This window comes from Cyprinodon variegatus, unplaced genomic scaffold, assembly GCF_000732505.1.
Source record: "Cyprinodon variegatus isolate N-32 unplaced genomic scaffold, C_variegatus-1.0 Scaffold935, whole genome shotgun sequence".
Taxonomy (NCBI): domain Eukaryota; kingdom Metazoa; phylum Chordata; class Actinopteri; order Cyprinodontiformes; family Cyprinodontidae; genus Cyprinodon; species Cyprinodon variegatus.
The window spans coordinates 204,568-231,226 of NW_015151388.1; the positions used below are offsets into that span (position 1 = coordinate 204,568).

Here is a 26,659-nt window from a genome sequence, read left to right on the forward strand (position 1 = left end):
TATTTAAAGGTAGTAGAGGACATGTACCTGTATATAAAAAATGAAATATTTCCAAGCAGACTAGGGTAGAGTATGGAAGTTGCAAGCTAAACGCTATACCTCTGACAAGGAAAAGGCTAAGCTACAGGTAGTGCATAGTACCACCAGTGGTACACATATCATGCATGACTGCATGACTGCAGTAGAACACAGAATGGGCACGCTGAAAAATGGGAGAAGGTGCTGAGGACTTAGTTAACATTTGAAATCTTTGGCTGTAGGAAAAAAGCTGAATGGGCTGAAGATATGATGATGTGTAGAGTTGGGCATCGGGGATAGACAATCAATATGAACTGGTTCTAAACTTTCAATTTTCCCAGAATCTTTGACATTCTTACTTTTGATTCCTAGTCAACCAATCAGAAAAAGAATCTGACTAATAATGGCGATGAAAAATCTACAGCCGCATGTGTCCAACAATCTATTTGTGCAGCAGCATTTCAAATTTTGACCAGAAGGCTACCTGTGACACTTAGAATTGGATGGTGCACAGCCGAAATAATTGCCCCTCCATGTTGTTCTTATTCGGAACACTTGCAAAATGTGATATTTTTCCCCCTTTCAGATTCCGTCCAGCTGTCATATCCTGGAGCCAGTGAAGCTGACAATGTGTCCTTGATGGCAGCCTATTTGTGCTCAGCGCCTGACACGAAAGGGGGTGATGGTCGCAAGACTGCAGCTGCCAAAAGTGTTGTTTAATAATGTGCATTCTGCAGTAGAAAGTATTTCACTTTAAAGGTGCCGTAGTTGATCTTTTGTGATGCATTTTTTACCATTTGGCTTGAAGATCTCCCCACAGCCGCATAGCAAGCAATGAATAGACGGTTTGGACGTGAAACAAAAAAAAATTGTCCCCTTTACAGTGTGAAATAAATGAGTAATGTCCACCAATCAGAAAACACGGTCCATGGTCCACTACTGGTTCTTGACACGTCAATCTGTTTGCCCCCGTGCACATACCCAGACATATGAACGAATCGACCCCCCAATACTCATGCAGGACACCATGGTTGGAAGCTAGCCACTATGCTAAGTTCACACCTAAAGCAGCAAGAGCATCAAAAATGAGCATGCTGCCTCATTTTTGATGCTTTTACAAGTTTAGTTCTGAAGCATCTCTGCTGCTCTAGCTGCGCTGTGGAAAAAGTGGGTTTGATGCGCGTTGGGCTGAGCTACCCTATCCTTTCTTTGTAACAACGGCAGCTATATTTGCTGTGATCAGTGGGTAAAAAGTTGTTTAAATCTATTTTGAAGAGATAAAATCCTCCTCAAAACCTCGTCAGTGCACTCAGTTCATCCAGATTACCATCTTGCCTTCAAATATGTCAGAGCCACTAGGGGCTCCGACATAAGGTGTTTTTAATGTACGTAATCCAAACTGCAGACACCAGGTTAATACAAGATAACATGTTTTGCCAGCAGATTTCGGCATTTTAAGTTTGATCAAAGCCCTCTGAATCATCAGTGCTGTATCTGTTTCCCTGCCAGCTCCCAGATTAGCAACGCGCTGCTCCTGCTGCCCAGACCCCTGGCAGGACCTTTTGCTGCGCCGTAATGTGCGTCAACAATTGCTTTGCATGTAAACTAACTGATTTTGCTGCCTCTGCTGCTTTAGGTGTGAATGATAGGATGTTGTGAGCTCATGTGACAAGCACTCGGTCTCGGCTTGTTTTGTTCTTAATCTCGGAAACATCCAAACACCTCGAAAGACAGCATGCGGGTTCATGTATTTTGAAGGCGTGGTTTCAAGGGGTGGTCTGAAGGGAGAGGCATGGTTGTGTATTTTCAAAAATATAGCTTGCTGGAACCGTTTTCTAAGATCTCCTACGGCACCTAATTCGCTTGTGCTATTGTGTAAGACTTGTATGTTACACTTGTGGTCACTTGCCTGTTAGCAAACTGCACAGCTGTGCAGTGTTAATTTCGTCAACCATGACGATGACGAAGATATTTCGTCAACGCCCCTTTTTCCCATGACTATGACGAGACGATAACAAAAAAATAGATTCCAGAAAATAAAAATATGACGAAAAAAAAAAATTATTTTCGTCAATGAGACTATGACAGACGAAATTTACGATCCATTGACGAATGGACATTAAGAAATGTAATGTTATTGTTTATGATTAATTTGTAATTGTTAATATAAGTGTTTCCTGAGCGTCATAGAAGATTATGCATTGTTACGCCATTTGTCCCTACACGGCGCCTGTCCCACAGTGCCTCGTGCCGCTCAGTCGGTAGTAGCAGAGGGCTTATACTCATAGCTCAACTTCGCAAGGTTTAATGTTTACAGTGTGATATATGTTAAAAAGAGAATCAGTGTGTGAAGTTCTATTCTGCACAGTGTTATATAAATAAAATAGAGAAAAAGAGAATCAGTGTGTGAAGTTCTATTCTGCACAGTGTTATATAAATAAAATAGAGAAAAAGAGAAGCAGTGTGTGGTGAAGTTTTATTCTGTACAGTGTGATATATATGTTTAAAAAAGCAGTGTGTGGAGAAATTCTATTATTTACAGTGTTGACTAAAACTGGACTAAGACTAAAATTGATTTTCATCATTTAGACTAAGACTAAAACTAAATCGGGAAGGCAATAACTAAATATGACTAAGACTAAAATTGATTTTTTTCATTGTGACTAAGACTAAGACTAAAGCTGACGAAATTAACACTGCTGCTGTGGAGATGGATGTTTTAGAATGTTGTTCAGAATACATTTTTTTTGTTATACTTGTATTGTTGAGCTTTGAAAAAATAATGTAGTTGGAGAAAAATCAGGGCACAAAATTCACGGAGTATATTACTAACTGTAGTTATGCACTTCACCAGTAGGTGGTGACATGTTCACATGAAGCTTCATGAACTGTGGGGATCGTTGAAGCAATTTGGCCAAACGGTTCAAAGCATGATGAGGCTTCATCTTACCATTACTAACCTTAACCTCCGTTGTTGTTTCATGCATCTGTAAGCCCTGATTAGACTATCGGTTGTTGTATTCACTTCCGAAAGGCAGACTCTGTGAAGTAAATTCACCAAAGGCTGCCTTCTTCGTCTGACTATCCGCAAACAACAAAATATAACAATTATAACCAAACTTCCTGAATATTACGGGTGCCGCCATGTTGATTTGCTTTTTTACCTCTAGAGAGCAGTAGTACCGTAGATCGACACTGGGAACCATGCTAGCGTGATTTGTAAACGGTCGTAAGGAACGAAGCTCGGCACGGTTAACTGATCCAAGCTTGGTTCAAGCTCGGCACGAACTGGTTTTCAGAGGGTAGTTTAAATGGGGCTTTTGTGATCTAGCAACACTCCAAGCTCCCAGCAGTACTTTAAAAGGAGGAGGTTTACTTTAGTTATTTTATTTCCTACAATGGCCCAGTGTTCTAATGAACCAAAAGGAGACTATCTGCAACACAAAAACCCTTTTTTGTCCTAAGTTTATTTTTGATTATTTACTCACACCATTGAGAAAATACTGTAGATCACATGTGCATTGCACTGTGCAACCTTCTAAACTCTGTGCAGTCTTAACTGATTGGATCCAAGTTAAAGGTTTGTTTAGGAATAATGACATGCTGAATGCTCCGAAATACAGGATAATATTGATTCCACAATGCCTTACCATCACGGAGGTATATAATTGCACCCAAATTATTTAGCAGAATGACCCAAACTCTTAACACTCAGCCATGGTCATTAAGAACGTTATACCTTCAAGAGGAACAATAGTCCACAGAGTAATAACAAGACCCCCACAGAGCGCCAATCTGAACACTATTAAGTTTTTTTTTGGTACACAGAAGGATTTAGGTAAGCCTATACATAAGCCTATATATAAGAAAATCTGTGGTTAGCTGTCAGAGATGTGGAGATGGAGTCTTTAAAAACTGCAAGTGCACCTTAATTAATCTAGAAATCCATGCTTTTTGAAGGATGAAAGATGGTCACATGAAATGCTGATTTGATTTAGATTTCTTATACCGTACATGTATAAAAAAATACAAATCTTACCTTACTGTAAACTCTCCATCATGTTATGTATTTTACTTACAATGCAACAAATATCTGGAGTTCACTATATAATATGACTTTCTGTCAAAACCATTTAATATTTAAGAAATGTGAAACTGACCAAGTTATCAAGTTCAGGATCCTCGCTGAAGAAGGGTTTACCCTCTTTTTCTTGGCTGCGCACGAAGTTCTCAATGTCCACATCAAAGCTGGCAGAGGTGATGCATTCAGAGCTGAGTGTGGACTGCTCACATTTCTCAAAAAGCAGAGCCAACAAGGGGAACAGGGGGTGTCTGTGGACACAGGTACAATGACAAAGCACAGTCTTATTGTAGCTTAAGAGAAAAAAAGGAACAAAAAAATAAACATTTACAATAGTACAAATAATTACACTCTTTGATGTATTACAGGGACATTTATTCTGGGTACAACAGAAATAGGCAGCAATAAACGATGTGGATGACCCCTGAGAGGCGATACTTCCACTGAAAAAAGTCTCACTACCGATATATAGATGCCTTGTCTGCATCCATGGGTGTCTGTGGTTCAGTGGGTACTGGGTTGGACACTTCAACCAATGTCCCTTCAAACTTCACCTCAGAGTCACAGTCTAGTTTTACAACGCTTTGCATCTGTAATAATAAAGCAAAATGAAATGTTAAAGAGAGGAACCAGAGAAAGGAAGAGAAAAAACAACTGACATTTTATAAAAAACAGCCAGAGATCAATACTGAGCCTCAATCTCAATAAGAGATACTGAGAAAGTGTCATTTTCACACACCTAATTTCTTTGTGTGTTTTTCATACAACCTCACAATCTGAATATATGTATTTGGAATTTTAAGTTTAGTTGACCTCCCAGCAGGTCAACGACCTCAAGCCTAACAAGAAGTTTACAAATGAACGGTTTAGATATATTCAAATCACTTTAAAATAATATTCATCTGACAGAGGTGAAGCTACTTCATACAAATGAATAGACGTAAAAGGAAAAATCTATGGAGACCTTGAGCTGTAAAGTTAATGCAAAAGTTAACTTCTAATATAGTCTTTTCATAGCATCAAGTGTTTTTTGGTTATGTTATTTATTTTTTTACAATATGCTGAATTTAAAAAAAAAGAAGCATATCATGATATTTAAATAGATTATTCTCAAAAAGGTTTTAGAAACAAAATGAATAAACACAAAACTATGATGTTTCTCACACATGATTAACCCAAAGCAATTTTAAATATTTTGACAAATATGAATCTACTAATGATTCGTGTTTGAAGAATGGAAGATCGGATCTCTGCCAGGGAAAGAGAGGTGGAGGAGAGGCTTAGGGTAGCCGGGAGGACATTGGTACTACAATGTGGAATTAAAACTGAAGTACTATATTTTTTTCCAGTTAAAAACCGATTATGCCAATAGCCTAATCCTGTAAAATGTCCTCAATAATAATAATAATAATAAAAATCATGATTTTTATGATTCAAAACTTGGGATATGTTTTTGCCACATCGCCCACCCCTACATCACTATAAGCTTGTTTTAACCTTAGGATTTCTAATATAGGCCCAGACTGATGACAAACAGACTTTTCAAACCTGAAAGAGTTGAAGTTCACTGCTATAGATGACGTGGCAAAAAAACTGGTGGAGAAATACCGGAAGCTGGTCAATAACCAGAAGATTTTGATTGTTGTTAGCGCTGGTGTCTAAACTGGTGAACGAATTCTACTACTTGAGTTACTTCATACACTTATTAATAAAAGAGGAGCAACTAACTTGCAAAATTAAACAAACTCCTTAGAAGGTTGCTGGACGGTTCAATGTTAATGGTCTGGTCAACTGCTTTTCCAATGGTAATGTTTAAATATGGTATTTAAAGTCGTAGGGAAGCAGCTGTTCCAACGGTTACAGTTCTGAATTCTTGGAAAAGTGTAAAGTTGTGCCTTACTTTCCAAGAGTGAAGAAAGTGAATGTGATTGGTAGTTTATCAAGAGGGTGGAATTGTTGTGGCATAACTTTTGCAAGCAATTTTGATTGTGGCCTGTGTCTTGGAAGCATTTTGCTAACCAGTTAGCAACTTAGTGCTAGTAGGTTCCCAATGGGAATTTACATTGGGACCAAGTAGCACTAAATTGGTGAATTAGAAACGACAGTCGAGGAACACTACGGACAGCGGAAACATGCAAGAGGAGGAGAGTTTTGTGTTGCAGGCCGTGGATGAGTCTCCTCCGTCATCCATTTTTTATTTAGAGGAGGAAAGCGGGGATGAAAAAGTTGTAGAAGAGGACGCCAGGGTGGCAGAAGCTTCATTTGGTGTAGAAGGCTTACAGCCGTACATGTTTGAGCCCTTGCCTCGCAAAGTTGCCAGTTCTGTTAGCTCTAAGCCTAACACTGGGACAGAACTCAATGATTTAGTAAATGATCCTTATATTTTATTTAAACCGCTGCGTATATTAGCTGCGACATATGAATGAGATGCTATGACTGAAATAAGTTGATTGACAGATGACCGTTGATATATGATTGGCCGAATTTAGGTGTACAAGCTGACATAACTAACTGGCCTGCATAAAATAACGGGGGTGAAGACTGATTTTCAGAAATGATTTTTTTTTTTATTATACAAATTTTCAAACTTAGAGTACATGTTAATGCCAGAATGACTTGAAATTTCAATATGACTTCCCTATGACTTTGAACTCTTGTACCCACCTGCTGCTCCCCTTTTGGGTACTTGTCTATGGAAACCGTCTGAGCTGCCATCACGTTCACTGCCAGCACTGGGGCATTATAGAAACCAGGTATAGATGGCCAACCTACACAACACATGAGCTCAGTTAAACTGCTGACTTAATAAAAACAAAAATTGTGGAAATAAGTACAATATCCTGGTGAAGATTCTCAGTCATCCAGGTCATAGTCATACCAAAAAATAAAATAAGAAGGATATTACAATACTGTATTTTGTTTCTCAGTAGCCTGGGTATACCAGAGAAAATGAGACCCCAACCTTTATGAAGTAATATAGCGTTTTCAGATAGCAACAGTTTTTTTAAACTGCGGATTAAAAAAACGACCAATTTCAACTAAAATAAAAAGCTTTATTAATTCTCCTGATCACCAGGACAAGCTATAATACAATGAAATGTTAAGAAGGGACGTAAAGAACTGTTTATCTTCACTTTTCAGCTGGTACTACAAAGCTGTGTAGTTAGCCTATGCGCGCAGCTGTTAACACACCCACCATGAATTAGCCTTTAGCCAGTGTTAGCTATAGCCATGTTGTGCACACAGTGGATTGAAAAAAAAAATATTTGCAACCGTTTGAACAGACTATAATTTATAGAGGCCCCCAACATGTAAAACCAAAGTTGCTAAGTTTCAATAAAACCGCTTTTCGGCTTGCCTTCAATGATAGCGCCGTTAGCCTTAGCTTGTATAACAAATCTGATGCAGCACAACATTCTGATCCGGCTAATTCTAAATATAGAGAGGCAGTTGCAGATGACTATGTATTGAATGGTTTTATCAAGAACCCAACTTCGAAAGTGCTTATCACCGAATTGAAGCACGTCACGTTATTAGGAAAGTAAAAGAATGCTAACGTTGCTAAGCAGCAATAAGTCCGCTGCGGATTGATTCGATGTTAGTAATAACAACCGTTTCACTTAGGCTTTAATTTAGAAAAAGAAGTGCTTGATAGCTGTCTATTGTTAACCAATACGGAAGACGTTGGTAGAACACAACGGTATCTTAGTTTAAGCTCAAATCCGTCCCGTCAGTCAATCTATCATGCGAGGACAGCTGCTTTCTCTCCGTCTTTTCTACCCTCCCCTCTGCGCTAACACTACCGGGCCTCATCTGGAACCCCGGCCCTTTGCTTAAGCTCAGTCCTACTCTGCCCCCAAAACGCCGACATATTACTTGACCCCCTCCCTCATATACATATATATATATATATATTTCCAACTGCTCTGTCGCTTCGGCATCCTTTCATATACCACTCTCCACTGTTTATGCCTCGGTTCACGCTCCATGCCCTGGAGCATTTTAGCGTGCGGCCTAGATTGTTTGATTGATAGGGAACGAAAAAAAAGAGGGATTTTGAGTGACAGCTTACCTGAGTGCCAATCTTCGTCACACTGACAAGCGGTTGCAGCAATCGGGACCCGCAGTTGTCGTGTTACGTCATCGCGCAAGGGTACGTTCTTGAACCAGGCTCATGTATATGTATAAAGTGGGCGGAGACATGACGTCCTGTCGCCATGAGTCCTGGTTGGCTTCATTTAAACAAGGGTAGTTCTGCTCTACGTTTTCCCTTCCCTTCTTATGTAAAACAGGGTTGGTTTATTTATAATCAGTTAATGAACACCATGTGGAAGTAGGTTAATTCTGGTTTCTGAATGGTAAACATTAGCACGGTCCGAAAAGCTGTACTAAACAAAGTCTCGTTTTGTATACACTGTGTATACAAAATGATAATAATAGTTGTCTAAGTCTAACAGAAAAGGGCCTTGTGCTTTACCATGCTCTGTGATACAATGAAAATTCAGTCTTTTGTCTATCATATCATATACCAGTTATTTACACAAAAAAGCAGCACCTGCATTAGCCCAAAAAAAACACCCTTCATTTCTTACACATGTTCTTTAATTACATCACAATTTGACAACTGTTTTTTCTACAGATGATGCAGTGATATCTTTACACATATATGAAGTGTGGCAACATTAAGTCCACCATGGACATCATCCGGCCCTCTAGTGTGTGGGTGAGGGTTTGCCCGAGGAGGGCTGAGGGAGACGATACTTGGCCATTTCCACATCCAGATCTGCAAATGTATAGCTGGTATAGTCGTGGTGCTGATAGTTTTTGTAAGTGCTGTTGTCAAAGGGCTCCTCGGGCTCTGGGGGTGCTGATGCTGGCTCTAGAAGAAGAAAAAAAGAGCCTTATGAAGAATAATACCACAATACTTCCATTTCACACATCCCCAAACAGCAAAACTGTTGCTGTACACTAATAAGCTGGGAAACAGCCAAGAGAATGTATGAGAGGATTTGAGAAGCACCAGTTTCATGTTCATATATTTCAACAGAGAAGCTCCTTGAATCATGTTTTCCCTATAGTTTTGCTTCTGTGAAGAAATGCAAATGAAAGGCCTTAAAGTATAACTCACACAAAGTAAAAACATAACCCAACACCTACATTTTCAAAAATGCCACAAAAGTGGTCGGCGCTAAGCAACCCTGAGGGGCACAGCTAATCAGTGAGCAGTGGGGGTTATTAGGGCTTTGGTCAGGACAAGAGAATGGAACAGCTAGATATATCCTTGAAAATGGAGAAATTATATTTAGCCACAGTTTAACCACTTCAAAAATTCAAAATAAGGAGCACTACAATTTTTTTGCATTTGCAATTAGTGGCTCCATTTTGGTTGATCAAAGGTTTTTCATGCTAATAATGAAATGTGCAGAGCGGTTAGGTTTCATCCCATTGAAATAAGCAGTGTTTTTATGTAGTGTTTATTGTACTGGCAGCTGGAGAGTTGTCATAAAAAAGATACAGTTTTAAGCCATTTAGTTAAATAATGATACCAATTGTAAAGAACAAAAAATAAATAAAACAAAATTTATATTTATATTGCACTTCACATACAGCTTATGTGCTTTAAAACATAAAATTTCAAAAAAGGTTAAACATAAAAGATGAAATATATCAAATACCAAAATATTATAAAAATGCCACAATATTTAGTTCTTTTACGTTTTTTTTGTTTTATTTGTATATAGAATGTCTGCTGGCACACTGCATTAAATTATGTTGGCCTGCAAATACTTTTAATTAATAACATTTTTTTTTTTTTACAATTAATATTCTATCATTTATTTGCACCTGTCAAAATGTAACAAATGCACAGAATCTTTATCTATCTTGTGATTGTAACAATCCCTAGTTTTTAAGCACAGCCACAGCAGGCATTTGTGAAACAGTCTTTCAAAGGTGCTAAATAAGACACGTTTCCCCGAGTTCCGGGTTTGGGGGGGAAAAAATCAGCCCCTTTGCCTTCAGTGCAACATGCTCTCCAGAGGTTAAACTGAGGCCCCGTCCACACGAAGACAAACCCTGGCCTAAACGCACAGATTTTTCACCAAACCAGCCTCTCATCCACACGAAGCCGGCATTTCGGGGATCTGTAAACGATCTTTTTTTTATTCTGCCTTCAGAGTGGGAAGATTTCGAAACGCCGTTTTCGCGTTTCCATCTTTACGCTCTAACCGCATTTTTTTTTTTACACGCATGCGTCATAGCGTCGCCTCTAAACACGCATGCGCGAAACAGTATCACAACAACAATGGCGCCGTTGCTGCTAATGCCACTCACCCTGCTGTCGGGCTTACAACAGAATCTTCTTCTTCTGGAATATCTCCAGGAAGAACAGAGCAATATCGACGACATAGTTCAGCACCTGAATTTGACTTAACCACGAAAATGGACCCGCAGGGCAACCATGTATAAATATTAGTGCGCATGCCCAACATTTCGTCTTATTTTTGCTTTGGCACCACAGCGCCACTAACAGGCCTGGCATACATTTTGCAGCGTTTTCATGAATTCGTGTGGACGCTCACATTTATTTTACGTCTCCGTCTTTACGGCAAACGTTTTGGAAAATATCAGCGTTTCGTGTACGTTTTGACTTCGTGTGGACGGGGCCTTAGACAATTTTTATTGTCATTTTGTATCCACAGCATGTTTAGAAAACAAAATTTCCTTTTGTACAGCTTTCATATGAAATTAACAACAGGTGCACTAGAGGGGCAACAACGAGACAACCATCAAAATAGGAATGGTTTTAGAGGGGGCCACTAGGTTGATACATTTCATTTCCATCAAATGATGTGGCATCCTTTTGTTCCTAACACATTACCCAGTCCATATCAGTATAAATCATCAATCATAATTTTTTTGAGCAGTGTATGTGGTGCAAATATGCAGTATTTTTGGTTTGGTGTTGTCAGTGTGAGTCTGTGACATGATTGAGAATTTTCTCAACATTAAGCAGTCTGATGGCGGTTCAGAAGAAACTGTTTCGGAATCTGCTGGACCTGCATCAAATGCTGCAAAGCCTCTTCCCAGAGGGCAGCAGGGAGAACTGTTCATGGTGGCGGTGTCAGGGGTCTTTAATGATGTTACAGGCTCCGGACACGCAGCGCTGGAATGAAATGTTTATAGAGGTAAAAGGAGCCCCAATAATTTTCTCTGCTGTTCTTGCCACTTTTCTCATTTTCTTCCAGCCTGCGGCGCTGCAGCCTCCACACCATACAGTGAGACAGCTGGTCAGAACGCTTTCTATGGTGCTTCTGTAGAAGGTCGTGAGGATGGGTGGGACAGTTGGGCTCCCATCATCCTCCACATGAAGGACATGTGCTTTTGTGCCCTTTTGACCACGCTCCACTGCTCATGAACATCTCAGCAGTAGAGGTGGTCAACAGTACCAAATTCCTAGGAATGCACATCAAAGACAACCTCACCTGAAGTATAAACATGACCCCACTGGTTAAAAGGGCACAAAAGCGCACATACTTCCTGCAGAGGATGAGGAGAGCCCACCTGCCCCCAGCCATCATATTGACCTTCTGCAGAAGCATCATATAGAGTGTTCCGACCAGCTGTCTACTATGTGGCGTGGACGCTGCAATGCCGCAGACTGGAAGAAAGTGAGAAGAGTGGTGAGGAAAGCAGAGAAGATAATCAGGGCTCCTTTCCCATCAATAAAAGACATTTCATCCCAGTGCTGCGTGTCCCGAGCCCGTAACATCATCAATGACCCCTCACACCCCAAACATGGACTGTTCTCCCTGCTGCCCTCTGGGAAGGGGCTTTGCAGCATTCGATGTAGGTCCAGCAGATTCCGAAATAGCTTCTTCCCCACAACCATTAGACTGCTGAATGTTGAATAAAAAGAAGGGGGAAAAAGCGCTAAATGTTGGAACACTGTAAATCATATCTCAGTCTTATGTTTACATTTTATCACTGCTGCACTTTAAGAAATGGAAATGTCTTGAGAGCTGTACTGAACAAAATTTCGTTTGGAATACACCCTGTGTGTACAAAATGACAATAAAGTTTGTCTAAGTCTAAGATGGGGGATCGATGCCTTGTTTGTAGCATTCTAAAAGGCATTTTTTGATTGTCAAGAGAATTGTCGAGAGCTGCAACAGGCCGCTGGCGCCAGGCACCACCATGATGGAACTGACATTCCATTCAATAAACACCATCAACCTACTACCAGTAGATGGAGATACAAAAAAGGTTTAAAGAGGAGTGGAAAAGATTCAAATTAGTCACAGATGTGCTTTTCCAGACAATAGAATTAAAACTATTACTTCTACCTCATGAGATACAGGTCCTTCCCAAAATACTAGCATTTTGTGATAAAGTTCATTATTTTCCATAATGTAATGGTAAAACTTGAACATTGATATATCTTAGATTCATTGCACACTAACTGAAATAATTCAGGTCTTTTATTGTCTTAATATGGATGATTTTGGCATACAGCTCATGAAAACCCAAAATTCCTTTCTCACAAAATGTGCATATTTCATCCGTCCAATAAAAGAAATGTGTTCTAAACACAGAAGCCTTCAAATAATTATGTACAATTATGCACTCAATACTTGGCCGGAAATCCTTTTGCAGAAATGATTGCTTCACTGCAGCGTGGCATGGAGGCAATCAGGCTGTGGCACTGCTGAGGTGTTATGAAGGCCCAGGATGCTTCGATAGCGGCCTTTAGCTCATCCAGAGTGTTGGGTTTTGCGTCTCTCAACTTTCTCTTCACAATATCCCACAGATTCTCTATGGGGTTAAGGTCGGTCAGTAAACCATTTACCAGTGGTTTTGGCACTGTGAGCAGGTGCAGGCTCGTGCTGAAAAATTAATTCTTCATCTCCATAAAGCTTTTCAGCAGATGGAAGCATGAAGTGCTCCAAAATCTCCTGATAGCGAGCTGCATTGACTCTGCCCTTGATAAAACACAGTGGACCAACATCACTAGCTGACATGGCACCTCAGACCATCACTGACTGTGGGTACTTGACACTGGACTTCTGGCATTTTCTTCTCCCCAGTCTTCGTCCAGACACTGGCACCTTGATTTACAAATGACATGCAAAATTTGCATTCATCTGAAAAAACTACTTTGGACTACTGAGCATCTGCTTCTCTGTAGCCCAGGTCAGGCGCCGTTTGTGGTTCAAAAGTGGCTTGACCTGGGGAATGCGGCACCTATAGCCTATTTCCTGCACATACCTGTCAATGGTCGCTCTGGATGTTTCTACTCCAGATTTAGTCCACTTCTTCCACAGGTCCCCAAATGTCTGGAATCTGCCCTTCTCCACAATCTTCCTCAGGGTTCAGTCACCTCTTCTTGTTGTGCGGCGTATTCTGCCACACATTTTTCTTCCCGCAGACTTGCCACTGAGGTGCCTTGATACAGCACTCTAGGAACAGCCTATTCGTTCAGAAATATCTTTCTGTGTCATACATTCTAGCGGGTGTCAATGATGGCCTTCTGGACAGCAGTCAGGTCGGCAGTCCTACCCATGATTGGGGTTTTGAGTGATGAATCAGGCTGGGAGTTTTAAAGGCCTCAGGAATCTTTTGCAGGTGTTTGGACTTAATTTATTGATTTAGATGATTAGGTGCATAGCTCGTTTATAGACCCTTTTTCATGATATTGTAATTTTGTGAGATAGGAATTTTGGGTTTTCATGAGCTGTATGCCAAAATCATCCATATTAAGACAATAAAAGCCCTGAAATATTTCAGTTAGTGTACAATGAATCTCAGATATAAGAATGTTAAAACTGTATCATTACATTTTGGAAATTAATGAACTTTATAACAATATTCAAAGACTCGAACAATCTCACCAAAACCACCATGTGCACCAGTATGACTTATGGTGCGTTTCAATTCAAACTAAATAGTGGAAATGAAATCATTTAGATTTAACAAGCAATTGAATACACAGACATGTTTGAAAAAACAGAAATAAGTAAATATCTCAGAGTAAAGATATACAAATAAAGGATAATTTATAGACAATTTAAGAGAAGAATCATCATGTCATGCCAAACGATGATGTTTAAGATATCAATTAAAGGGGAACACCGTTTTTTTTTTTTTTTTACTACATTGGGCCCTTGATTTTATGTTATTACATCATGTTCGACTCACCCATGAGTTTTGTGTCATTTGGAGCTGTTCCAAAGATATTCGGTTTTGTTATTTATCGTCTCCCTATTGGGCAACGAGTTGAAGACACAAATTAAACTGTTAATAATTTATTATTTATGGTACGCCAGCATTCATAACATGTAGGCGAATCACTGTCCCCCAGACATCCACGGTTATATTTGATATATTTATACACTATATTGCCAAAAGTATTTGCTCACCCATCCAAATTATTGGAATCAGGTGTTCCAATCACTTCCATGGCCACAGGTGTATAAATTCAAGCACCTAGGCATGCAGACTGTTTTTACAAACATTTGTGAAAGAATGGGTCGCTCTCAGGAGCTCAGTGAATTCCAGCGTGGAACTGTGATAGGATGCCACCTGTGCAACAAATCCAGTCGTGAAATTTCCTCGCTCCTAAATATTCCACAGTCAACTGTCAGCTGTATTATAAGAAAATGGAAGTGTTTGGGAACGACAGCAACTCAGCCACGAAGTGGTAGGCCACGTAAACTGACGGAGCGGGGTCAGCGGATGCTGACGCGCATAGTGCGAAGAGGTCGCCAACTTTCTGCAGAGTCAATCACTACAGACCTCCAAACTTCATGTGGCCTTCAGATTAGCTCAAGAACAGTGCGCAGAGAGCTTCATGGAATGGGTTTCCATGGTCGAGCAGCTGCATCCAAGCCATACATCACCAAGTGCAATGCAAAGCGTCGGATGCGGTGGTGTAAAGCACGCCGCCACTGGACTCTAGAGCAGTGGAGACGCGTTCTCTGGAGTGACGAATCGCGCTTCTCCATCTGGCAATCTGATGGACGGGTCTGGGTTTGGCGGTTGCCAGGAGAACGGTACTTGTCTGACTGCATTGTGCCAAGTGTAAAGTTTGGTGGAGGGGGGATTATGGTGTGGGGTTGTTTTTCAGGAGCTGGGCTTGGCCCCTTAGTTCCAGTGAAAGGAACTCTGAATGCTTCAGCATACCAAGACATTTTGGACAATTCCATGCTCCCAACTTTGTGGGAACAGTTTGGAGCTGGCCCCTTCCTCTTCCAACATGACTGTGCACCAGTGCACAAAGCAAGGTCCATAAAGACATGGATGACAGAGTCTGGTGTGGATGAACTTGACTGGCCTGCACAGAGTCCTGACCTCAACCCGATAGAACACCTTTGGGATGAATTAGAGCGGAGACTGAGAGCCAGGCCTTCTCGTCCAACATCAGTGTGCGACCTCACAAATGCGCTTCTGGAAGAATGGTCAAAAATTCCCATAAACACACTCCTAAACCTTGTGGACAGCCTTCCCAGAAGAGTTGAAGCTGTTCTAGCTGCAAAGGGTGGACCGACGTCATATTGAACCCTATGGATTAGGAACGGGATGTCACTTAAGCTCATATGTGAGTCAAGGCAGGTGAGCAAATACTTTTGGCAATATAGTGTATATATATTTTTAAAACAAAGCGGAGTGTGTATTACGTCATCCGCGCACCGGACTGGAGTTGTGACAGGCAGCCCGGGACACAGGTGGCTACGCTCTACCCCTTCTATTCAATCGGCTAGCTAATCCGAATCATTCAATTCCAATCTGAGAGCGAGATCATCTGTGGTAGTAACATTAGACATCTTCCAGGCATGTGAGTAAAACTAGCAGCAGTTCAGCGGACAGGATGAATGAATGGTAGCCGGCGCGTGCGGATGACGTCATACACACACCGCTTTGTTTTAAAAAATAGAAATATAAAAAATATAGCTGCGGATGTCTGGGGGACAGTGATTATTATTATTATGGGGGACAGTGATTATTATTATTATGAATGCTGGCGTACCATAAATGATAAATTATGAACAGTTTAGTTTGTGCCTTCAACTCGTTGTCCATAGGAAGACGTTACTTGGATATAACAAAACCAAATATCCTTGGAACAGCTCCAAATGACACAAAACTCATATGAGTGAGTAGAACATGATGTAATAACGTAAAATCAAGGGCCCAATGTAAAAAAATGGTGTTCCCCTTTAAGCCGAAGAATTTAAGCATAAAGCAAAAGCAAGAGAATTCTAACAAGTAAATCTGTTTCATGCAAAATTAGCTAGCTGCAAGGACATCTTTTTTTATAGGTTAACTATTAAGTGATAAGAGTTTCAAAATCCAGAAATTCAAAAAGATGAGGGGGAAAGGAACCCTGCTTTAAAAAGGCACCAATAGGAAGAGACAGAAATACAGTCTGGAAAAGTTTTTGACTGGGGGACAGGGTGGTGTAATGTATACCCTCAGGCTGTTCAGCAGAGGTCTCCCCATGCAGCTCTTCTCCAGCAGCTTCTTGGATTTCAACAGAGTCCACCAGCTCATCCGCTCTATTGGCAGAGCTGCCAACTTCAGCTGGATGACTGGCCACTACTTTAGTAGAGACTATTTCTGACTTTACAGGATCACAGATAATTGTTTCCATGAATTCTTTCGGGGCATCCCCTAGGCCATCTGCAGGCACATGAGCATTAGGGTTGGGTTTATGTGGAGTTTCATTTTGCCCTACGACTGGAACTAGAGCTTCAAAGTCTGCAACAGTAACACTAGGAGCAGCATTGGTTAAAATATCTGACCTGGTAAGCTCAGCTACACTCTTTGAAGCACTGAGGACCTCAAAGCCTTTATCTTCAGAAATAGGTTTAGAGACCTCTACCCTAGACTGAGCCTCTTTTGTCTCTGCATTAGTAATGCCTTTAGTCACTCCAGTAACTTTATGAACTTCATCTTCCCCTCCTTCCTGATGACTAGGTTTTAACTCTGGAGAACAGTTTCTAGTTTCAATTCCCAGTTCTAACTTCTTATCTTCATCTTCAAGTTCTGAGTCTGAATCTGTATCAGACTCGCTAGACGACGAGGACAGGAGCTCCTCAATTGCTGCATCTTCAAGCTTATTTGAGACCCCAGCTGCTTTTATAATATCAATGGTCACAGCAGGGGCATGAATCTCTGCAGGTACTGACTCTTTACTAACTGCCTCAACTGAATTCTGAGGAACCTCTTCGTGGCTTTGAAATGATTGAGATGAAGGAACTAAGGCTACCAACTCGGGCTCGGTTCCAAAAATTATTTCTGATGTTGCAGCAGAGCCGATTGGTTCCTTAATTTCACCTCGGGAGGGTGGCAAAACTCCAGGACTTATATATTTTACTGGAAAGGCCACTCCAGTCTTGGAAGCCAGTTGGGCTGACCTCTTATCTTCACCTGCTGAGGAAAACAGTAATTGGTACACAAACAGGTAAAGGATATTAAATGGATTAGTCTTGCTAATAATAATTACATTTCCAAATGTTTCAATACAAACTTTACTGGACATTTCCAAAAACAAACATGGGGCATATATACTTAACTTAATTATTTACTGTTTTGGTACAGTGTCTACCAAATTACTGGTGATGTAACAGTTTGTTTAATAGCATAGCTGCACAATATATTAGTATATTAATATATAACAGTTATAAGTACAGTATGAAGATTTGCAGGATGTCCATTTCATTCTAAGCAGTAGTGCAGAGCACTGATGGAAGTGATAATTATATTACATAATTATGTTACATGTTTGAGAAGGGGTCCATCAAAAAAATAGCAGGACAATGGAACTCGGAGACTGGAGTTGATGACAGGCAATTCATAAAATGTAGAATTTTTAAAATTAGCCATCTAAAAGCTCTGTCTGAAAGAAAAGAGGCTTGCATGGAAGTCTGAAAGAAATGTAATTCTTTCAAACTCTAAATGTTTGTAAATGTTACTATAAATCATCATAGTTATTTTCCACTAGGAAAAAAATATCAAACTTATGAACTCTAAAATAATCCAATACATTTTCTAATCACAGAAACAGATTTTCACATTGAGCTTTATTGTTTAAAGCCTAATTAAAACAATTATATATTTATCCAGCGTCTGATGCTTCAAGTTCTTATTTCATATAAGACTATTTTATTATCTTATTTACCCGATTCTGACTGATCAGTCTTCATAATCCATCCCAAATGTGCCAAAAATAAATAACGGATCAAGTTACGCTTAAAATTATTAAGAAATCTGACAGATTTGTGTTAAAGAGGTTCCCCCCCCTCTCTCTTCAGAATGCATATGATCATTCTGGACATAAAATAAGAGGAAGAAAGAAGGAAAAGGCTCCCCTCTCCCTGCAGAAGCTACACTACGATTTTAGCTGAGGAACAATTTCCCTTAGGGAGCCGACCTTACAGTGGTGCAGCTGGTCAAAGACAAGTCTTTAATTCCAACTCTGGCAACTTTGAGTAATCATGTCAACCTTGTACCATACTTTGCATTATATAATCCCATCATCAGTGTCGTAGGTAGCAAACTTCTAAATGCTGCTTCGCACACAATGCGGTTCCTTTCACTGGTATTTGGAAAGTTAAATTTCTGTTGGCGGACTGGGAATCAAAACAAGGAATCAAAAATCCAAAATTTCGATGATTCTGGGAGAATTCAAAGGTTGAAACCAATTCAGATTGATTAGTGATTCTCAATACCCAACCCTTGTAATCAGGATGGCAAAGATGCGCATGTGGTTTAGAAGAGAACATAGAGTTACATGAGGTTTTTCGCCAGCATATTTCAGCTTAACAGACCATTAGGCTGAAAAAAGTAAGTTACTCTAAAAAACCATAAATTCTTATGTGAGTAACAACCCTTTTATTCGACATCTGGGCTTCCTCACTGCCAAATTTCAGCACAGCTGATTATGCTGAATCTTTTAAATTACAAGGGAAATATGTCAACTCCCTGACTCTTAAAGAGTGTAACGACCACGGAAAAGCATTTACTTCCTTATTTGCCCATAAACATGAAAGGAGTTCTCTGAATGTGAACCGTGTGCCGACTGTCATCAGCTTAAGGAGGTACGACATCCTACATCCAACAGCAGAAGAAAACCTTTGAAAAAGAGAAGAAAAGGAAGAAAGAGAGAAAATGCACCCCCCTGGATGCTGGTTATGTTAAAACCTTCTGTCTTGCTAATATATACTTAAAATATGCTAATTAGATTACGTTAGACCCCGAACACCCAGGCTTTTAGCTAGCCATGCGTACAGCCATACTACTAAAAGTACAAAAAAAAAGGCAAATTGTACCGCCTGTTTTCCCCCCAGAAACTAGTTTCGTGTTCTCGCACTAAGCCTACATCCCGCAAATCGCAAGAGTCGCATCCTATTGGTCGCACGTCACACCTATTACCCTATTATTAGTGGAATATCTAATATCCCTATGGACAATTTTATTGACAAGAATGAGCAATCTGCGCTGTTTGCATACAGGTAAGCCTGAAACTTTAAAAAGTTTACAAAAACTAATTGAATGCCTGATAATTATAGGATTATTTTTGAAGTCTTTTTATCTTTGGGACAATACTGTCAATTAGTGAGGCATCATGAAGGGTTTTCAATATACACACACGTGTGTTTATATACATATAAACACATATATATATACGCATATACATATAAACATACACATATATATCGCAGTGCAACAATTGACAATTGATTAAAAGGTCTAAAAACTAAAATGTCTACTAATATGCATATCTAAATACTGACACCTGCTGCACATTTAATATTCCTACAGGCAGATATTCCTACATATTCCTAATATTCCTACATTTCACAGACTAAACTGACACCAGTTTGATTACCTAGAATATGACTTAAGCCATTGTTTGCTAAAATGTATTATTTCATATTTATAGTTAGAATTGAAAATATGTTGGATATTTTTAGTTGAAATCCATAAATGTGAACATCACTATTGATCCCTCCCAGGAAGGACAATTATTATTTAACTATATGAAGCCTGCATCACCGCGCAAAGCCTGTAGTTGAAATATTTGTGGCTAAAAGTCTGCTCCCACATGCAAGTTTATACAAAAATCCTGGTGAGAACCCTGAACATCATTGTTAAAAAAAAGAAAGAGACTTGCATGTACACAATAAAACATGACATTATTTGATTTTTCCACCCTGGGACCTGGCTTTAAAACTGATAATTTTTCAAGCAAAATGCTGTTTTGTTTGGATGCACAGCTTAAACTAAAAAATATCTATATTTCACCTTATGGAAACTCAGAAAGTAAAGCTACTACAATTGCCCAGTTTATCCCACAACTTAATCATGTGAAAATCAATGTAAAGATCTGAAAGTCAAATTCATTCAAAAGAGAGTAAACAAATTCAAGATTTAAAGAGTACTTGTATATAACATTAGGTCTAAATTAAACCTAAGCAATGGTGGTGAGTGAAGCATACGTTTTTATATTAAGCATCAAACTAATTTAAATTAAAAACTATACTCTCCTCCAAGTGTCATTCCAATTCATAAAGAGAAGGCTTTTATCTGTATGTTAATTACTTAGGTTATTAGATTAAAATTCATCCGATTCTATTATTATTACAGATATCAATACTTATCTTATGAATTTAAGGTTAAATTTCCCTATAAAATATGCATTAACACAGAAAAATATTGATGCCTTCTCCAATTATTTCCCCTGCACTTCACATCTAGAAAGGGAGGATCATAGTAGCACATATTACAAATGTGTGCAAAACTTTCGATATTCTGCTAGTTAAAAATATAAGAAGTTAGAATTTTTTAAAGCCAACATCGCAGCAGCGGTTCTAAACACATCAGATGTATCCATATGTCAGCCACGGCTCTAGTGACACCATCAGGCTTTTAACAAGGAATATTTCATAGGGTGTACACCTTGGTGCACCACAATTTCAGGCTTCGCGCAGGAAGGCCGCTTGGCGGTGCAAGCTTCGTAATGTTAAATGACTATTATCCTTCCTGGTAGGGAACAATAGGCATATGTTGGCTAATTTGGGTTATAATCTCTGCTGGTTCGAACTGCTATCTATCATGGTTGGAATTAAATTCTTTTAACAAAAACACACAAAAAAAATAGTATCTAGTACATATTGAAAGAACAATGAGAAAGAAAATAAGATATATTGATAACTTACTTTAGATTAAAATTGATGGAGATTCCCAGTAATACCAGGCAAAACCAGTGATTACCAATTCTATGTTGTAATTCTTTTACATTTCTACCTTTTTCCCCCCCTCTTAACTTTCCCCAAATTCAAACTCCTTATCAGTTATGTTGAAATTTTTTTTTATAAATAAATCCTTTTCCATAAACATTTTAATTCATATTTTCATGAACCTATTGCTAAGGGACAGTACTGTCCCGAAGAAAAATACCTCCAAAATAATCCTATAGCTATCAGGCAATCTATGAGTTTCCATAAACTGAATTTTCAAAGTTTCACGCTTACCTGTTTGCGACCAGCGTAACTTGCTTGTTCCCATCAATGAAATTGTCAGTAGGTATATTAGATATTTCACAGTGCCCCTCCTCACACCGACATATAACCATTACGATGCAACACTTAGTCTTCTTTTTAGAAGTCAGTTACAGTGCCTTGCGAACTTTTCAACCTTTTGCCACATCTCAGGTTTCAAACATGAAAATATAAAATTATAATTCTTTGTGGAGAATCAACAACATGGGGGACAGAATCATGAAGTGGAAAAAATTATTGGATATTTTAAACTTTTTTAACAAATAAAAAACAGGATGTGCAATATTATTCAGCCCAACGTTAATATTTTGAAGAACCACCTTTTTCTGCAATTACAGCTGCAAGTCACTTGGGGCATGTCTATCAGATTACCCAATGAGAAAGTTTTGCCCATTCTTTCTTGTAAGACAGCTCAAGCTCAGTGTTGTTGGATGGAGAGCATTTGTGAACAGCCGTTTTCAGTTCTTTCCACAAATTGTCGATTGGATTTAGGTCTGGACTTCAACTTGGCGGCTGGACTTATTTATTTGTGAACAATTCCATTGTAGATTTTGCTTTACATTTGGATTATTGTCTTGCTGGAAGATAAATCTCCATCCCATTCTAAGATCTTTTGCGGATTTCAGAAGGGTTTTCTTACCGAATGGTCCTGTATTTGGCTTGAATCACCTTCCCATCAATTTTTACCATTTTGGCTTTCCCTGCTGAAGAAAAGCAGGCCCAAACCATGATGCTGCCACCACAATGTTTGACTGGGGATGTTGTTTTCAGGGGGACGAGCTGTGTTGCGTTCACACAAAACAACATTTTCCATTGTTGAGAAAAGGTTTGATTATGATTTTCTTTCACTGGTTTGCTGTGTCTCCCAGGTAGCTTGTGGCAAACTTTAAACAAGACTTTTTATTGATATCTTTTAGAAATGTCTTTCTTCCATAAAGGCCAGATTTGTTCAGCATATGACTGATTGTATGGACAGAAGTCTCCCACCTCAGCTGTAGATCGCTGCAGTTCATTCAGTGTGATCATGGGCCTCTTGGCTCCATCACTGATCAGTTTTCCACTTGACTGAGCTGAAAGTTCAGAGGGGCAACCGGGTCTTCGAAGACTTGCAGTGGTCTGGTACTCCTATTTCAATATTAAAGCTTGGGAAACGTTTTTGTATCCAAATCCAGCTATAAAGTTCTCTACAACTGCATCTTCAACCTGCTGAGTGTGTTCCTTCTTCTTAATGGTGCTCTCTGTGCTTTAAACAGACCTATAAGGCTATCACAGAGCAGGTGCATTTATACGGAGATTTGATTACACACAGGTGGATTCTATTTATAATCATCAGTCACTGGATCATTCAGAGATCCTCAATGAACACTTCAGACCTTAGTCAGTCTGGCTAGGACAAAACACCTCTGATGTCATCATCCTAAGCACAGGCTCCCCTCAGGGCTGCGTCCTGAGCCCTCTGCTGTTCACCCTGATGACACATGACTGCGTCCCAAGGTTCACCACCAATTGCATTGTGAAGTTTGCAGACAACACCAAAGTGGTGGGCCTCAGTAGAGATGAAAATGACCAGGACTACATAGAGGGGGTGGAGCAGCTGGTGGACAGGTGCATCGGCCTAACCATGCTCCACTGCTCATCAACAGCTCAGCAGTAGAGGTGGTCAGCAGCACCAAATTCCTAAGGGAGCACATCAAAGACCTCACCTGGACTGTAAACACCACATCACTCGTTAAAAGGGCACAAATGGCCATATATTTCCTGCAGAGGATGAGGAGGGCCCGCCTACCACCACCAATCCTCACAACCTTCTACAGAAGCACAATAGAGTGTGCTCTGACCAGCTGTCTCACACCCCCACCATAGACTGTTCTCCCTGCTGCCCTCTGGGAAGAGGCTTCGCAGCATTTGATGCATGTCCAGCAGATTCTGAAACGGCTTCTTCTACACCACCATCAGACAGCTGAATGTTGAAAAAAACTCTAAATCATGACAGACTGCATCTAACTGACCACATTGTTTCATTTTTTTTGCACCACCTTTTTCCTCCCACAATGTTTATATTTGAACTCTGATGCACTCGAAGAAATGGAAATGTCATGAGAGCTGTACAAAATGAAATTTAGTTTCTATATACACTTTGTGTATACAAAATGACAATAAAAGTTGTCTAAGTATATGAGTCTAACCTATGGAGATAGCTTGTTGCACTGAAGGCAAGGGGGCGGATTAGTTTCGCAAGCCCTACTCTTCAGATTATCTGTTAAAAAAAAGTTTAAAATATCCAATACCTTGTTTCCCGCTTGTTGTTTCTTCACAAAGAATTACAATTTCATGTATTTGTTTGGAGCGTAGCCTAGTAAACTAGCCCAATTTGCCAGCAGCCAAAATCATTTTTGCCTGCAAGTGGTCTAGTCTTGATCAATGCCCCAGGTCCTAGAACTTGCGGGCTAATCACAACGCAGAGATGCATTTTGAATTTAGAATAGATTTGGGGTTTTCGCTGAAACGTGGGCAGGAAGATTTTCTACGCTCATTCATTCATTTTAAAGAAGGACATATTTGCCGTTTTACCGACAGGCTGTTTGTTTACACTCCCCCACCAGCTTTCTGTCGCCCTTACTACGTCAAAGTCAGTTGCGCTCATTGGTCAGAGCATTGGCCAACAGAACCAGACATGGTTTGAAAAACAACAGGTTGTTATCATCAACAATCTTCGATGTCTCATTCATCGGGTTTAGACTAAATTACACATTTGATCTTACATTTAGTCTGGTTTATCACGCTATTTGAAACCTGAAATGTGGCAAAACTTTGAAAAGTTCAAGGGGCTGAATACTTTCACAAGGCACTGTAGGTTCAGTAGAAATTCATGTGACTCATGTGTTGCAAAAAAATTAAAAATAAAAGTTTTCAATAGCTGTTTCGCTAAAGAGATCTGAGATGACCAAAATAAAACCCTTTATCGAATTGTAAAAACCTGTTATCGAAATTGTAGTTTTAGTGAATTTGTTTTCATAATTACAATTTGTGCAATTTAATGGGAAGCAGCTAGTGCTACATTGAGGCACCTAATACCAACAGACATAAATGGCCTTACTTTTGGCGGGGCCCTTGGGTTTTTTCCCCGTGTTTGCTGCCTCTTTAGCTTCAATGCAGAACCAAGCAGCGGGGGGACGCCTCAGAGTGCCCAAACTGTTCCACTGGAGAGACAAAGAAACCAAAGTAAAAATGTTTCTCAATGAAGAAGAAAGGAGAAGTCCTAGTGTGGTTACCCCATTTAAAACAACTACAAAAGTTTTTACATACTTAGTCAATAAGTTCATGACATCCCATAATGAAATAAGTAGAGTAAATTATAATCCCCTTGTGGAAAAATTCACAGAAATGCTAAATCGATGGTCAAATTTGCCTATATCCATGATTGGACAAATAACATTTTTTTAAATTACAATTCTGCCCCAATTTATGTACTATTTTCAAACACTTCCACTTTCTGATTCATTTTATGACACTTTGGACAAGCTGTTTAACCAATTTATTTGGAGTAATAGAAAAGCAAGGCTCCGTTGAAGGCTACTCTTTCAGCCTTATGAAAGAGGTGGACTTCGAGGCCTGAATCTCAGATGGTACATAGCCGCCCAACTAACATCAGCTACTCATTACTTTAATCTGAGGACACTTCCAGCTTGGGTAGACATCGAACAGCAATCTGCTCCAGATTTTCCCTTAAACACCTTTCTATATTCTTTGGATATAAGGACACTAAAAAAACTACAAAGAATCCTTTCTTAAAAAATACAAAATATAATTTGGCATTTAGCACGTAAACATGTAGGTGACCGTCCAGAGATATTACAATTTACCCCTATATGGGGTAATGAAAAGTTCACCCCAAGGAAAAATGATGGGGGATTTAAACTATGGAAGGCATTCAGAAAATTAATGATGGCAGGTTGCTTACTTTCGATCACTTATGTAAAAAGTATTTAATACCCCCAAAACATTTTTTTAAATACTTGCAATTGAAAAACTATATGACATCAAAACTGAAACAAAAAGTTGACATTCCATCCTTAACAAAAATAGAATTGTGCATTGAGGATTTAAAGGGGAAAGGTTTTCTTTCAGTGTTCTAAAACTTGTTGATGCTTTTCTCTAAAGATTCACCAATAGATAAGTTAGATGCTTGGAGAAGAGACACTTTCAAAGACATAGATGAAGAAGACTGGAGTCAGGCATGTTTAAAAGCATAAAAACAAACGATAAATACAAGATTTAAACTTCTGCAATATAAATGACTTATGAGAACCTATATAACACCAATTAGGCTTCATCATATGTCCAGTGATATTCCAGACACTTGCACTCAGGGGAGGATCTAGGATTCTAGGAGATCAGGGACTTAGCATTGAGGGTGAAGATGAGATTGTAGACTTTCTGCTAAATCCCGTTCTATTGAAAAATATGACAGATTATTGGATTAAAGATATTTCTAGCATACTACATGCTATCACACATAAGAATTCCCCCTCCATAACATGGGAAGAAATTAATTCACCTGCAAGTCTTTAACTGTGTTTATTCCTCTCTTCATCAACAAACTCTGTGGATTTAGGGACATTTGATCATTATTTGCCAAAGTTATGAGAGGGGAATTATATATTTTAGCCAACTGATATAATCCGTTACATGGCAAAAAATAAACAAATCCTGTGAATTTTGAAACTGTGTTTTTTCTATATAATGCTTGAAACATTTATTATTTTATATTTTGAAATCCAAAATAGTTAAAATAAATCTGACTGTTCGTTTGATGATCTTTATGAAATCTATTTTCAATTCTTAATTCAAAATGCCTGCAGTAGCATTGCACCAGATATTTGGTTTGAACTTTTCTTGGAATTCTTGTAAATTATTAGATAAACATTTACCGTATTTTCACGACCATAAGGCGCACCGGACTAAAAGGCGCACTCTCAGTTATGTGTGCCATTTCTGT

General features: G+C 39.3%; 2 protein-coding genes across 5 annotated transcripts in view; both read right to left on the reverse strand.

The window, feature by feature from the left end:
• pknox1 (PBX/knotted 1 homeobox 1) overlaps positions 1 to 8,272 on the reverse strand; it is a 26,327-nt gene extending 18,055 nt beyond the window's left edge. The window contains exons 1-4 of one of the 2 annotated variants that reach the window (XM_015398446.1): positions 8,172 to 8,272; positions 6,764 to 6,867; positions 4,562 to 4,689; positions 4,179 to 4,350 (exon numbers count right to left, since the gene is read on the reverse strand). In XM_015398446.1, the coding sequence (XP_015253932.1) occupies positions 4,179 to 4,350; positions 4,562 to 4,689; positions 6,764 to 6,814 (351 nt within the window). In that variant the 5' untranslated portion in view covers positions 6,815 to 6,867; positions 8,172 to 8,272. Of the gene's footprint in view, positions 1 to 4,178; positions 4,351 to 4,561; positions 4,690 to 6,763; positions 6,868 to 7,295; positions 7,954 to 8,171 lie in introns of those variants that run through there. The other variant, XM_015398447.1, reaches the window with a different exon arrangement.
• Positions 8,273 to 8,667: 395 nt separating this feature from the next.
• ndufv3 (NADH:ubiquinone oxidoreductase subunit V3) overlaps positions 8,668 to 26,659 on the reverse strand; it is a 27,258-nt gene continuing 9,266 nt past the window's right edge. The window contains exons 3-5 of one of the 3 annotated variants that reach the window (XM_015398449.1): positions 24,758 to 24,860; positions 16,568 to 17,527; positions 8,668 to 8,978 (exon numbers count right to left, since the gene is read on the reverse strand). In XM_015398449.1, coding sequence (XP_015253935.1) covers positions 8,812 to 8,978; positions 16,568 to 17,527; positions 24,758 to 24,860 — 1,230 coding nt within the window. In that variant the 3' untranslated portion in view covers positions 8,668 to 8,811. Of the gene's footprint in view, positions 8,979 to 16,567; positions 17,531 to 24,757; positions 24,861 to 26,659 lie in introns of all 3 variants that reach the window. The other 2 variants (XM_015398448.1, XM_015398450.1) reach the window with 2 other exon arrangements.